Below are 16,569 nucleotides of genomic sequence, written 5' to 3'. Positions count from 1 at the left end.
TATAAAATGAAAATTATTTAATAATAAAAAAACAAATAATCTCACATTACATAGATAACTTAGGTTTTTGGTCACAACATAGAAATAAACAAAAGATTCCCTCTGTTCATATTAATTTTCATGCTTAATATATGTATTAATTGTGATTAACATATTTATGTGTTTTTAATTTTCTTGGATCAATGACCATTCTTTTAAAGTTTCATTATTGTTCATTAGATGTATTTAGGCTATTTTGAGATTATTATGTAATTAGATTTAATAGAATATAACTTTTTTAAATCTATACTCTTTTACTTACATAAAGTATATTTTATGATTATTTGTTAATGTCTTTTGTAGATTTACAATTTGACTAAGGTTTATATTATTTTTATCCGTAACATTTTTTCTTGTAATTGTTACAAAAACTTTTTCTTTTTTTTTTGATCATATAATTGTTTGAGTTGTCAGTAATTGTTATGTTCTTCATTTTAGGTAAATGGTCATAGGCTTTTAGGAATGAACCATATTGAAGTAGTTACCATCTTGAAAGATCTGCCTGTACATGTACGAATGGTCTGTGCACGTCGTAAGGGTGATGCTGCACCATATCGATTGATTGATACATCACAAGATAGAGCAGCATTTGCAGCTAGAGTAAGTTACTCTATATATATATTATTTTACTGAAATTAACCTCTTTAAGATCCATTTATTCCTCTGTACTATTAAATTATATTTAAATTCTGTTAAATAAATCACCTAGCACAGAATATTAAAATAGACATTCTTTTCTTATTTTCCATGAAAGTACTTTTGCGGGATCCCTCATCCTTATCATGATTGAAATAATTCTGTTATTGCATGGTAAAAATTTAACGATAAAAATATTAAAACAGTGAAAATTGCATGTTAAGTACACTAGTGCTGCTATGTATTGCAGTTTATAACAAAATAACTACCTTTCAACCAACACATAAGGCACAAAAGAGTAAAATAATGTACATAAAGTATTTATACATTAATAATATCATTGAAAACATTACTAAAATTTAGAATAAATAGAAATATTTAAACCAGCATACAAACCTAGTAACCACACAATAAAATAAAAAAACAAAAATAATAATAATAAAATAAACAATCTGTGTGGAATTTATAAAACTAAATGTATTGATTTTGATGATATTTATAGATGGGGAAAAATATATCCTTCAGAACTAGATTTCTTGAACATTATAGAAAATAAAAAAATAATAAATTAAGTTTATCTAAAATGACAGACCATCTAATAAACAATAAACATTTTGCTTCAGATATTAACACAATTTAGAAATATTAGAAATTAATAAAGATGACATAAAATTAAATATGTTAGAAAAATATTACATAAATAAATACAAACAAAATTTCAATTTGATAAACCATCAGGCCATGTTTGAGAGAGATGATCTTATAAAACTGTCACAGATAGCAGCACTTGTGTAAATTAATACACAATTTTCATTATTTTAGTATTTTTATGTTTAAATTTTTATAATGCAATAACAGGATTTTAATCATGACTGAGGATGCGGGACTACATGAATATACTTTCAGGAAAAATTAAGGTAAGATATATCTTATATCAATATTCTGTACTAGGTGGTTTATTTAATAGAATTTATATTTCTTTTCTTTTTTTTAAATGCAGTAGTTTTTTTTTATGGTACACCATAAAGATTATTTTATTTAATTTTTTTTTATTGAAAAAAAATCTTTAATAATTAATTTCTTTTGGCTGTTTCTCATTGGCTGTTAGACAAATTTTTTTATCTATTAAGGAAACAGGGTATTTAATTATTTAACCTGATCATGGTTATTTTGTCTCAATAGTACATTCTGATTTCTCATTTGAAGTGTACTTCAGACCTAATATTTTGCAAATAAACCCACCTGGGGTCTAGTGGTGAACGCGTCTTCCCAAATCAACTGATTTGGAAGTCGAGAGTTCCAGCGTTCAAGTCCTAGTAAAGTCAGTTATTTTTACATGGATTTGAGTACTAGATCATGGATACTGGTGTTCTTTGGTGGTTGGGTTTCAATTAACCGCACATCTCAGGTATGTTCAAACTGAGGCTGTACAAGACTACACTTCATTTACACTCATACATATCATCCTCATTCATTCTCTGAAGTAATATCTGAACGGTAATTACCAGAGGCTAAACAGGAAAAAAGAAGAATATTTTGTAAATAACAAATGTTTTAAGTGTTAGATTAAAAATCATATCACCTGCTCTTTAATTAACACTAAGTGGGGGTATTGGTGCAATATTTAGATTTGTATGATTTGTTTCTATTAAGTAGATAGACTAGCTATCTAAAGATTCTACCCACTTTATCTTTGTAACTTCATGTTATTTCTACAATTGATAATATTGATAAGCTGATAATATCAGTAAAATGCTTTATTTATTTGAAAAGTATGGATCATTTTGACAAAATAAACTTAAATTAATATGCAATTTGCCATTACTTGTTTTAACATGCCACTGTAATTCCATAATGTAAGATTTCAGTACCTGTATTTTAAATAACAGTGTAATATCTTGTTTCTGTAAAATCAGTGGGATACTTCAACAATAAACAGGATCAGTTAGGTATTAAATAAAATATACAAACAGTACCCAAAAATAACATAATAGTTTTAAAAAAACTTCTTTTTTTATTTTTACAAAGAAAAATTTTAATCTCCTTCAAAGTATTCTCCACATTGCTAAATGCACTTCATCCCAATCATTTTTTCACTTCTGAAAACATTTTTTGGATTCCTGATAAGGAATGTTGCCCAAGATATAGAATGATTTATCTTAGACTTCTTCATTGTATGAAAAATATTTTGCTTTTAGTTTTTTTCATAGGCAGAAACAAGAAAAGTCAGATGGAGTAAGATCGTGCAGGAATGGAGGGTTAGATAGAGTCATCTTGTTTTTCAGTAAACAATGAATGATACAAAAGGGCGGTACGGATGGGACATTGTTGTGGTGCATACACCACTCACCATTCTCTCATATCACCAGGCATTTTTGTTGCAGTCTCTCTTCTGATCTTCTCTACAAGGAAAAACTTTTCTGTGAACAATTCCATTTACACAAAAATAGTCAATATTCACATTTGATTGAACTCACTGTGTTTTTTATGAACTTTTTATGACTTTATGAACTTGGCGATTTCCACTGGCTTAATTTTTTTGCTTCCAGGCCACAACCATACCATACCACTAACTCTCATCAATTGTCACAACTTTAGAAAGTGTGGGTCACTTCAAAGTCGATCCTTCAAATCATGGCACACATTAACATGACTGGCTTTCTGATGTGTGAGCAACTTATTTACAAATTTTAAAGCAGCCCTTTTCTTGCTCAAATTATATGTTAAAATTTCCTGGCAAGAATTCTAAGTCGCACAGAAAACTCTTCAGTAATACAATGACAATCTTTATAAAGTGAAACTATTTCAAGTTTTCTGTCATTCTTAATTATGGAAGGGACAGCCAGATCTTAGTTGGTCTGCAAGTGACTTTTCCCTTTGTGTGAAACATAAATTCACTTGTAAACCTGTGTTTTACTTTAAGCTTCCCATATTAAAGCATTTTGAAATGTCACTAATGTTGCACCAGCAGTTTTCATTAGAAGGAACAAAATTTAATACAAACATTCATCTCAAAAATTGCAGAACATGATTAACAAGCATCATGAATACCCCCATGGAATGCCTTATAAACAATATAGAGCAACTCCACTTGGCAGACAGTCACAGACTATTGAAAACTTGCTCTCACATGTGAACGATTTTTTTTTTTTTTTTTTTTTTTTTTATTATTATTTTTGTTTTATTATTTTATTATTATTATTATTATTTTTATTATTATTTTATTTTTCAGTAATAAAAATAAATGTTTTTTAATTGCTTAAGTTTGAAGAAATATTTCATAGTAAATAGGCTATAGCGTTTGATTTCTAATTTTCTATGTGAACCCTATTATCTGAAATAGTCTGTGGTTTTTTAAGTTTACTTTGAAAAATACGACATTTGATTCATTAATGTTATGATGACACTTTTACAAAATTATTGGTTTTATGTGCTTTGAATCATTGCCATTCTTATTCGATTAAAAAGTTCTTGGACTGAAAGGACATTGGTTGTGTAATTTTTTTTAATATTTAAAAATAATGTGTAATTTAATTTTTTTTCTTATATTCATCATCACTAATATCTCGGTCCTTGCTTTCTAGAACTGCATTCTTTATAATTTCATAAACCATTATTTGATATACTGATTGATTTTGGGTGTTGATATCCATTCAGTGTAGCACAAGAGATATTAAATCTAGTATTCAGATATGTTTTTCAATTGATTTGTTATAATTTGTGTCAACAGATCAAAAGTTGGCATGTTTTTTATGTTTTAAAATTTTCCTGAGACAAAATTTCTAAGTACTTTTTCCAACTGCATTGCATTGTATTTTTTTGCAATATCCCCTGCAGTGTCAATAATATACCCATGATATAACTGGGGAACATTGTATTTTATTTTTAGTTGGTATCACTTATAAAGAAATAGAATTTTTATTAATAATGGTTATGAAATTATTGTTATTTTAACTTCCACCTGTTGCAAAATGGCTCATAAATTAACTACTAAAGTATAGTTTAGTTCTTGTTTTACAAAAGTTTTAATTTGATATTTATTTTTAAATATCTAAAACCTCTTTTAATATAAAGAAATTAAATACATTGTGGGGAAAGTGATTAAGCCAGTCACATCATATTATTGTGACAGTCATACATAAGTGCCTCAAAATAGTGACTGAACTCAATTTCAGTTCAGCATTGTTCTTCTTATTCTTAATTTTAATTGTTCCTGAGAGACGATTTGATGTTTTATTTGGCTCAGATTTAAACATCGGTTGATAAAGACAAGTCATTAAATGCAGCTTTTTGTTTGTAATATGAACTATAATAGTTGTCATGAAACACTAATCAAGAGTTTTTAATAGTATGTTGTAATATATTTTTTTAATTTGTTTTAGAATTTGCTTGGAGGCAGTTTACAAAACTTGATACCAGCTATGGAACGATTAGTAAAAGCAAAATCAGATGGTTCATTAGCATCAACAGCAACTGCAACTGCTACAACGGACACTAGCTTATCAAAATTAAAATCACGATCTCTGGAACCTTTGACAGGACTAGCAATGTGGAGTTCAGAACCTCATATCATCGAGTTGGTAAAAGGTGAACGTGGCCTAGGATTTTCCATTCTAGATTACCAGGTCAGTAAAGGGCTTTCATATCACATTTATATATAATTTTTTTAATTTAAATTATCTGAGTTGTATATGATATGTAAAAGTTATTTTTGTTAATTTTCTATTGTGTCAAAGTTTTTATTTTTTTCATTTGACTAACAAGTTTTTAGCAACCAATTTAATTATTGTAATTGGGAATTTAATTATTATTCTAAATGGGATCAATTGATTACAAGATGATAGATAATGAATGTCTTTTATTTTTTTTTTAGAAATATGAAAAATGCAGTTTAAATTCATCTGTTATATGTAAAACAAATTATGTATTTAAAGAAGAAATTTATTTGAAAATATTATTTTATTGTTGAAAAAAAAATCAGTTTAATTAGTGAGGGGTAAACAACTTTAGAAAATAAAACATTACTATTTTCTCTGTACTGTTCATCTTATCTCGTAGAAAAAACTTTCTGTTTTTATAATGCTATGTTATCTTTGATTATGTATTTTTAAAATAATAGATTAATGAGTTATTTTCAGTCATTATTTTTTGATGAAGATCTTTCATGGACCAAGAACTTCCTCCAGTGGCACTGTAGAACACTTTTTAAATTCTTGCAGATTGTCTTTATAGCATTGATCCCTGACATAATGATGTTTTACATAATCTGTCATACATTAAATCTAAGAGAAATTTAATTTTATGATTTGCTAACCATAAATTTAATTTTTAACAATTTTTAAATGAGATATAACATTTTTTTAACGTTTGTAAACCTAAATCTTGATTTACTACAATATAATTTTTGTTCGCATTTTGATATATATTAGTTCATGTTGTCAGTGATGATAAAAATATTTTACATTACATTTTTAATGTTTAGAGTAATTTAATTTTAATTCACATTTTTGAAGTTTCCAATTTATAAAATTGATTATTATAAAGTCGTATTTTAACTAAAGTGTTTTTAAAGAAGTCAAACAATTAAAATACATTAAAAATTTAGATTAGCTAATTTCATATTTATGTCAAACAGTCCCCCAAAGGTAAAGAAGTTTATTGTTGTTTGATACTTTTTCTGTGTTCATCTAGTGATTTTCAAAGTTGTGTTTGTTTTGAATGAAGCAGTGTTTAAATTTGAGACTTTTACTAATTTTTGTTGTTAAATCTGTGATAGAACATTTTATATATATAGTTTAATTATTTTTCCTTATTATGGTATATACCCAAACTTTCAGTTCTTCCCATAATAGTTGTAAAACTTATTCCAGTTATGGAAATACAATCAATAATACTTTAAATTATATAAACACCTCCATTCTCATAGTATGTATGAATCTTAAAATAAAATAAAAAAATATTAAGGGTAAGATTTTGGTCATTTATTATTTCATTGAAACTGAAATCATAATTTAATTGCTATATGAAAAGATTGAGTGATGTAGTCAAAGAAATCAAAAATGATAACAGTATCATTAATTAGAGCTATGTTTTTGTAGTCATTTTTTATGAATTCAGGTCGTGGAAGTTTTGTTTAAGATTATTACTTGAGATCTTTTTTAAGGTCTTTCTGTTTATTTTTTTTTTATTTATTGTAAGTATAGTCTTTTACTCAAAAGTAATTTGTGTATAAGCTATGTGCTATTTATTTTATTCCAATGAAAAATATAAATTTAGTGTAATTCATTCTACCATTAAAATTTTTACTGGATTATTTTGAAGAATAATGAATTAAAACTTTTATTAAGTTAATAATTTTAAACATGATTCTATGATCTATATTTATATGTTATTTTATGTAAATGTTTTTTACTAGGGTAATTTAATTTTAATCCATATGTTTGAAGTTTCCAATTTGTAAGATTAATTATTATAAAGTTTTATTTTAACTTCTGTGTTCTTTAACCATTATAATACCTTAAAAATTTAGATTAGCTAATATCATATCTATGTTAAACAGTCCTCTAGAAAGAAGTTTGTTTCAGTTTGATTATTTTTCTGTGTTCATTTATTAATTTTCAAACTAAACATTTGTAGTTCTGTCAACAAATGTTTAGTTTTGCATATTAACCATAAAAAATGTTAAAGGTTATAATCCTTAATTGAATTCAGTACATGATTAAAATTAAACAGAAGAATCAAACTTATTTACATAGACTGTGAGTCTGTGAAATGAAAATGATGCTTAGTTTTATAGCTTTAATGATGACTGTTTTTTAAGCAGACATATATAGATAAATATCAGAATAAATATTTATTTTATGATAATATTTCATATATGCAGTAAAGTATTGTTCGCTCAAATCAAATATAACTAAAGGACAAAATAAATTGTCAATCCTACCATCCAAATAATCTGGTAGTTTGTTCATTAATAAAACTATTGAACACTAACATATATATCAGTTGCAATTCAGCTAATATTTGTTTACCACTTTTTGTGTTTTATAAGAAATTACTAATCACTTGAAAGTGTATTCTTGAATACTCTTTGTTTTTATGAATGTTAAGCACAATTAAAATGCTGTCCTCTGTGGTTTAGTAGATTAATTAAATAACACGCAGGTATATTGGTCCCTACTCTGTACCCAGAAGTGATGTTTGGTTATATACTATTGTTGTAAGTGCAACATATATATTGTAAATAAAATTGTATCTTTTTGTTTACATATTTATCCATCATAATTGATAAATTGGACGAACTAAGACATTACCAACATATAATTATAGTCAGTTTCCAGTAAATTAATTTGAAAATGATCACAAATCATTTTTTAAAAAGTTGAAATCTATCAGGTTTATTGTTAATATATCACAATAAATCATTAACAGACTTGTTTTTATTTAAAAAATTTTTTTGAGATGATGGGCATCGACTGCTTTCGTGATTTTGCCCTATGAAAATGTAAATTTATAGCGTATGAAAAATACCATGCCTGACTGGGATTTGAACACAAAACCTCTGGATGAAAGGCTGTGATGCTAACACTTTGTCAAGGTGATCGGCAAAAGTTTATTAAGATTGTTTTTCCCTAAAAATTATGGTCTGTGAGATATATATATATATATATATACAAGAAATATAAACCACCAAAGCACAGTAATTAGATAAGTTGAACTGAAATTATAGAATTCAATACCAATTGAGGATGTGAGATGCCATGAAAATTGATTGATCTGCAATAACGGAATTATTTCAATCACAAATGAGGATGCAGGATCCCGTGAAAATACTTTCATGAAAAATTTAGGTAAGACATGTCTTTTCTCAATATTGTGGACTAGGTAGTTTATTTAATAGAATTTATATATTTCCCCCCCCCCCCATTAAAAAATCAATTAGGCCCTTACAAAAAATTTTATATTTCATAGAATTGTTCATAAACTGTTAATAAATTTCATTAGTTATGTCTGTTATCCTTCTAAGTTTATGCTGTATTTAAAATACATTGTTTTACAATTTAAAGGGTACATTAATTTCTTGCATTATATAGTTATATTTCCGTGATACATCTAGAGCATCTGAGGTACAAGAGGCACCAATCAGAATTGCTTTCTTCAAAGCTGGCCTCTGCGGTTAACTTATTGAAGATTGTGTAGGGTAACTGAATTCAGTTGGACTAGTATATTCGGCGCAGTGAAGAAGGTAGTGGGAATCCACTTTAATTTCTCACTTTCCCTGATAAGTTTGGGATTAAATCTAATTATTCTTAAAAAATAATACTTTCCATACTACCCCTGCATTACCTAATTGCTATGCTGCCAAAAGCACACCTCTGGTGATCTGTGTTTTGTAAAAGCCTATTTATGCAATTTGCAGCTTAATTAGCACCTTTATAATCTTAATTATTTACTTTAACATTTATGCATATTGATGTTGTAAAAGCACAAATGTTTAACTCTTCTACAAATCATCATTTTCTTGCATTACCTTGCTGTAAATTATGGGTTATAAAATTTATTTTTCCTCTTTCAGCCATGATTGGGTGTGTAATACAATTATATAACTAATAAGTTATATAATTATATAACTTAAACTGATAAATGCATGGTAAAGTTCAGGTACTGGATATGCAGTGTAGAATTCTGCTTTAGTGAGTCTTATTACTGATTCCTAACATAAAATTGAAATTTTACTTATTTTATTAATGTTTTTGTTACATGAAATATAAAAGAGATAAATAGATTTTTTAATTTTCATCTCCATGCATTTGCATTATTATAAACACATTAAATTCATGGTCAATTTTTGTTACCAGATAAGTTGGCAGGATATGTAAAGTTGTCGGCTGAATTTAATCACCTGAATAGATGAAATCATCTGCACTGCACATAAATTCATTAGTTACTACATTTAATTTATCAATCTCAACTTAACATTTTTATTAATCATATTTCTAATGAAGGAATAAGAAACAGAAAAATAATGAATCGCCAAAAAAGAAAGTGAAATTAGTTTATTTATCAGTTGCTGATCTAAAACATTTTTTTGTCAGAGAATGAAGTATTAAATTAACCTGTGACCACATATCATATTGAAAATGAAACAGATCATTTAATAATGTTAGGTTTAATAAGTAAGTAAATGGATTGATTAAAAAGAAGTGGATATAAATTATCATGTATAAACATTAAGTTATAAACAAACTTATCATTAGTATGAAAATAACTTGAAATCAGTATGAATATAGATTTGACATTTTGGACTAAGTTAATCTTTAATAATTCTATTATATTAGAACAGCTCAAAAAATTGTGCATAAAAAAATATAAAGATTTTGAGCTCTCAAATTAATTTTGAAAACAGTTTTTATTTATCTCAAAATAAATGTCTTTCTAAGTATGAATAAAACATATTTTATTGATAGTGATTGTTATACATCAAAATGTTCTTTAAATTTTCTTGCGTTAATTTCAATAACTCGTTTTCTGATGTACTGTATCAAAAAAATTTATATTACTATTTTTTAAGCAAACCTATTATACTTGCTGTTTGGTTGGCTATCATTTCAGATACAAAATTGAAATCTATGTTATAAAAAAATAAATGCATTAACCTGAATTATATAAGACCATAAACATAAAACTATGATACTGTTGATTGGAAGCTTCAATTTATAAATTTTTACGTTCAGATCTCTGTTTTTCCTGACATTTTCAACAAAAAAAAATTAAGATTTCCTCTCTACTGTATTCTATGCTCAGGCCTTCAGGCTGATATAAAAATTACTTGTTTTATAAAAACTGAATTGGTGCAATGAGAATGTTTACATTTTTTTTTCTTGTGTTTTTTTTTTAGTTTTTGGCCATTTTTTTCTCTCAAGAAATACTAAGAGTATGGGCTATTAACAAATTAACATATTTAAATTTTAAATGTAAAGTGTAATGGGTAACTTGCAAGGTAGATTTTAATTTAAAATATATTTTAAAAGACTTTTTAAATATTAAAAAAAAGAATACTTTTTGTTACCTCATACCATTGGAGTGGAATGAGTAAAACCTTTTATAGTGATTTGAAGACATTAATGTTAAAAATATAGATACAAAAATACTCCAATTAACTCCTTTTTTGAACCAAAATCTAAATAAAGAACCACAAAAAAAGAAAAAGAAGCATTTTTCAGGGTGAATATAAATACAAACGTTTGGTTATTTGTAATCTTGAGAAAAAACTCAACTTTTCTAGGAAAAGTTTTTTGTTAGAGTCCCCCCAATAAGATTTCAAATTATATTTTGCCCATAACACCCTCACGCTGTTTCTCAAATTTTGTAAAGATTTAATTCATTCTTTCCCTCTCTAAAAAGTAGTATCTGTCCACCAAGTTTAAAGAAAATCAGTCAGTGGGGTCCAGAGTTATAAAACCAAATACTGGTCAGTTATACATACTTGCATATGCACAAACGTCTGTATGAAAAAAATAAAAAAAATATTTTAAGTTAATATTTAATTCTTTTGTCTGTGGTAGTTAGATGGAATAGTTTTGCTAGATGTTGAAAATTTTAGGTAATAAAGATGTCAGTTTAGTTTTTTTATCAATAAGTGACGTCGTTTTTTACATATGAAATTACAATTTAGTATTATATTTTTTATATTTATTTATAATTACTCATACAGACTTAAAAAAAATTACATGGTTCTGTCATAAAAAAAAATAGATTTTATTTTTAGATTTTTGCTGGAATATTGATGAGGATAATTAATTGTTGGAATGATTAATTTTTATGTTCACAGATTACTAAAATATTTTTTTATAGGTCCTTAATACAGTTACATAATTTAAAGTAGTGAAAAAAATTTTTTTTTTTTTTTTAAATAGGTAAAAAATGATGGTTCTTTAGAGAAAATATTGTGTATTGTTTAAGACCTTCTTGCTATAAAAAATAATTTTTCCACAGAAGTTCCCTTTGTTTCATGATCTTTCTTGCAAAAACATTCAATATTTTTACTGACAGGAACTAATCTGAAAATCTGGATGGGTGGAATGTAGATAACTATGGTTTTATTATATGATATTTTAGCTGAAGAAATTTTTACTTTTTAATAATTTTATATTTGTTGTGTTATAACTAATTCCATATAAAAATAAATGGTAAAAAAGGAGATCAGTATTTTTGTGCAGTATGGTACTGAACAGTTTAAAACAGAGGCATGTCCATTTTTCTGTATGAATAGTTCAGTAAGGGTAAGATGTTTTTTTAATGTAATACCATTTTTTTTTAATTCAATTTTTACATTGACTATTAAAGTATAAAGTAGTAGATTTTGTTGATTTCATTTGTAAAATATTATCTGTATTTAATATTTATGAATAATAATTTTTGGGATTATGAACTTCCCTTGTATGTTTCAACATTATAACTAAAACATTAGATACTGGTTGAATAGTAAGAGTGAAAAATTAGATTTAATGAGATTAACATTTGTATATTACCTTCTTTAGGTGGTTGACAGTCTACGAATGTTATAGCATCATAAAATGAAATACATTTATGTTAATTTTATTATGATATTTTTAATTTTTAATAAAATAATTTTTTTGTTGTCTTAATTGTATTTGTAGTTTTTATATGTATATTGATATGAAAAAATTTAGTAACGTCTAGAAAATTCTTTTATAATATTATTACAAAGAATATGGGGTCTAAGTTCCTAACTTTAAGTTAGTTTTGTTTTAGAATAATCATTTAATCTATTATTTCCTAATATTTAGCACATGTTGAAATGCACTCTCAGTGTAATTGTATCTTTAGTTGCTTAAAGGTTCTTTAATTACTCTTTAATCATTTTAATCTGCTTAATTATAAAAAAAAAAATATGTTTTGAAGATAAATTATCATTTTGAGGGAGTTATATTTCTGTGATAAAGTTTACATTTGAAGTAATACTGTAGCATATATTGTTAAAAAGAGATTCAAAAAGAAAAAAAAGCTCTTATTCCTTCAAATAGTAATACCACATGTTGAAGCAGTATCTGATATTGGTTTTGGATCCTATGACATTGCTATCTGTTGAAGCTACTTTAAAATTCGCAACAAGATTCCAAAATAAAAAATGGACTTTAAAAAAGGGAATATTTTACTTGTTACTTGGGTAAACATGAACCTTGTATCCTGATATTTATTTAAATAAAAATGCTAACGTAAAAAATAATTCATTGCTAAAAAAAATCATTTACTTATATTGAACTAGAAAAAAGAACAAATTGTATATTTTCATGGATATTACTTTAGTCTACCAGGAAAGATGTTATTTTTCTTCTGTAATTTTAATAAATTATCTGGCCATGTAATAAACCTAATTAATATATTTTAATTAAATTTAAAGAAAACCATTTAATTAACCAATATTATTTTTTCGATTACTTTTTAAGTAACATGAACTAAAAGATCCTGGATTTTCATTTAAAGCCTTGGAAATTTTTACGTTATACTGTTACTTATTTTATTTTTTATTTTTTTCTTAATCTGTCACTATTATTTCAATAGGTTTGCGATGCTGCTTTGATCAAGGTTTTCCTAAATCTTTTTAGGAAATGATATAGTAGACTTCTTTGTTGTCCACATATCACCTATCATTCCTGTTGTAATCTTTGCATTGTGTAATAATTGTTTTTTGATATCTGTATAAAATATTTATTTGTTAGTACTTAATTCTCTATTTAAAATTTAGTGAATGTTATCTTATAACATGGAAGTATGCGGTGTGATTGGAAAGTTTTAAAACTGGGCTTGCAATTTCAAAACAGCAGTACTATAGTAGGCTATTGTTATGGGTCTCCATCAAAATTGTCCCCTTCTGACTGCAGCACTGACTCTAATGGTGTTTCCACTTTTGGAAGCATTCCTACAGATTTTCTTTCTTAAGGTGTTAAGAACTCTTTTTATTTGTTTGGATATCTTCAATTAAGTTAAATCGGCAACCTTACAGTCTCTACTTAGGAAACAAGTAGAGACTGTTGTGGAAACAGGAATTTGGCCAAAAATTCCACAACCTAGGAGACGATGAACCGATACATTGTCATGGTGGAGGACCTAATTCTTGTCCTGCCAGAGTACAAGGTACCCATAGAATTGAAGAAAACCGTCAACATTGTCTTCACATTCTACTGACTTTGTCGTGGTTTTTTTTCAGTCGTGACAAACTTTGACTTCTCTTCTGCGATGACTGTGCCTTTGTTTCTGGGTCATACCCAGAAACAAAGGTACAAACAAATTCTGTGGTCTGTGTGCACTAAATTTATTTTTTAAATTCTCTTTTATCTTAAATTTATCAAAAAACTTTCACAAAGTTTTTGTTGGTTTTTGAAGTGGAAGACCAGCTGAACTGAGAATCAACTTCGACTGATTAGTGGCTATCTTTGAATCTGTTGAACCAGATAAAAACATTTGACTTGATCAAGCATTTATCTCTGAAAGCTCAAGTTCATAAATTTCCGAAGTTGACTACCCAGTTTTCAAACAAAATTTGACGCAAAGTCGTTACTTTTTTAAATTCATTTTGCAAAATCAATAACCTGCTGATAACCTAAAACACATTTTCACTCACTAGGACGCTAGCCTCTACTGAACAAAGATATCGCAGTAATGTTTTCAGGTCTTTTCAAAGACAAAACCTACTTCTCCTATTGAGAAATGGCAGCACCTGTCTTAAAACTTTCTAATCACTTCTCGTGCAATGAATTCTAGAAATTAAAAATAAAGCTGTAAGAAGATGACATAAATTTGCAACTAACATATTCTCTTAAGTGATACGTGTGTTAATGCATTTTTTATCTAAAAACATTTTACAGTCTGATGCTACCATCGACTTGCTGTATAGATCTTTTACGCAGTACTGAAGTAGAATCCTTGACCAAGCCAGTTGGGTTGTAATTATACATGATATAATATGCTGATGACTGGTTCACCAGCTTAATAAAAGTGTGTAATACATTATTAATATGCCTTCATCACATAATAATCTACTAACAATCATAGTTACAGCCAGTTATAATTTTATGGTTAGAATTTTTTGAGATAGTTATTTATAAACTGTCTTTGAGTTCACTCTGTGTTTGTAGGTTTTACTGACTTCCTAAGTTTTTGCCATTCATTTACATTGGAAACAAGAGTAGATTCTTATTACATAATTTTGTAATAAATTGTAATTCTCATTATAATTATTGTTGGGGACTTATCGTTTTCATTTACCAGAAGATTCATTTTTAAGTTCTTTATTGTAACCTTCAACTATGAAGAAATGACATCTTAGGTAAAGAAATCAGACTACTGAGAATGAAACAGAGTATCTAAACATTTTTTTTTTTCAAAAGTATGTATAAGTTATTAATATTTGAAATTGTAAATTTATTCTGAAACAGTTAAATAGGTCTTCTACAGGGAATCTGGAGGATTCTTCCATAATAATAAGAAATTACTACCAGGAAGAATTAGAAAGTTAGTAGTATATAGCCTGTAGTTAATTTTTAATTGAAAAATAAAATCTGCTAAGAATGTCAAGCTTGGAAAAGGTGTTCAGTAAGATAAGATATATGACTCCCTTAAATAAAACTTATTCCTTTTTTGTTTTTAATTTAATTGTGTTCAATATAATGATGTTATAAGGTGACTGGTATGGTTCTATTGTATTAATTATATTATTATTGCTTTAAGCTTAGTCATTATACTTCAATTTAATTAGAAGTTGTTGCACATTCAAAAATTAGCTGATGTTCTTGCACAATATTGTAATAGTGTAAACTAGCATTTTGTTGTTAAAATGTATGTTTTTAAATAATTCTTTGTCTAAAATATTTCCAGGTCTGTATTTTAGTAACATTTTTTTAATTTCAAGAGAATAATCTAAATCTTGTTTACATTAGTTTTAATTGTTTGTTTGTTAGTGTGTATATTACCAGACTTAACTTCTTTTTGTATTGTTTTATGTATGATGTACAAGTTTTAAACTTTCTCATAGAACTGTGTTGTACTAATTTATGAATGAATAAAGCAATTTATTTTTCAATAATAATTGATTTAAATAAATTAATTTATTTATATATAAACTTTTACTGTGCTTTTTTATAAAGTTGTTAACCGAAGTAGCGGATGGTTGTCAGTAGACCAAACGTGTTATGAAATAAAAGTGTTTAAGTTTGCTTTTGTCATATTAAAAAGATTGTATCTTTGTGTTGGTTATCAAAAAAGAATTAATAAAATCTGTGTATTTTTCAAAGATTAATAAATGTTCTTTACAGTTGATTTTTATATTTACAGCATAATGTTCTTTACGTTAGTTTTAAATGAAATGACCTAAATTTCTTTTTTTATTGTAAATTTTTTCTGTGGAAAATATATAAACATTATCAATTTGTTGCACAGTTTTTAAACTAAGTAAAGTTTTATTGTTAAAGGAAATTTCGTGCAAATACTGTGATCATATTTTCTAGAAGTTGGTATACTATGTGTAAAAGAAATCTTGTTTTTATGCAGTCCTGTTAAATTACTATAAAACTCTTAAATACTTTTTTTTTACTTTAACTAGATATACACTTTATTTTTGAAATATTTTTTATTGTGTAATTTATTATCATGCATTTTCATAAATTTAGATTAAATCACATTATTTGTTGGAGAAGGGAATTAAAAGTCTGACTTCATTCAATAAACAACTCAAGCTATTAGGTTTGTTAAGGTTTGTTATTAGGTTGTTAGGACTTAACAGGAAACGGTCCTCAAGTCTGTCCACTGAGAGCTCCTACTATGAGATACCAAGGATGCACTGGGTCCTCAACAGATGCAAGGTCCTGGTATTCT

The 16,569-nt window shown here is 26.6% G+C and overlaps 1 protein-coding gene across 1 annotated transcript in view; it reads left to right on the top strand.

Annotated features, from left to right (window-relative positions):
• LOC142321587 (multiple PDZ domain protein-like) overlaps positions 1-16,569 on the top strand; it is a 1,133,813-nt gene that overhangs the window by 344,522 nt on the left and 772,722 nt on the right. The window contains exons 15-16 of the mRNA XM_075359801.1: positions 478-639; positions 5,058-5,300. Coding sequence (XP_075215916.1) covers positions 478-639; positions 5,058-5,300 — 405 coding nt within the window. The remainder of the gene's footprint in view (positions 1-477; positions 640-5,057; positions 5,301-16,569) is intronic.

The sequence above is a fragment of the Lycorma delicatula genome, chromosome 3 (genome assembly GCF_047948215.1).
Source record: "Lycorma delicatula isolate Av1 chromosome 3, ASM4794821v1, whole genome shotgun sequence".
Classification (NCBI taxonomy): Eukaryota; Metazoa; Arthropoda; class Insecta; order Hemiptera; family Fulgoridae; genus Lycorma; species Lycorma delicatula.
This window is presented reverse-complemented; position numbering and strand designations above follow the sequence as displayed.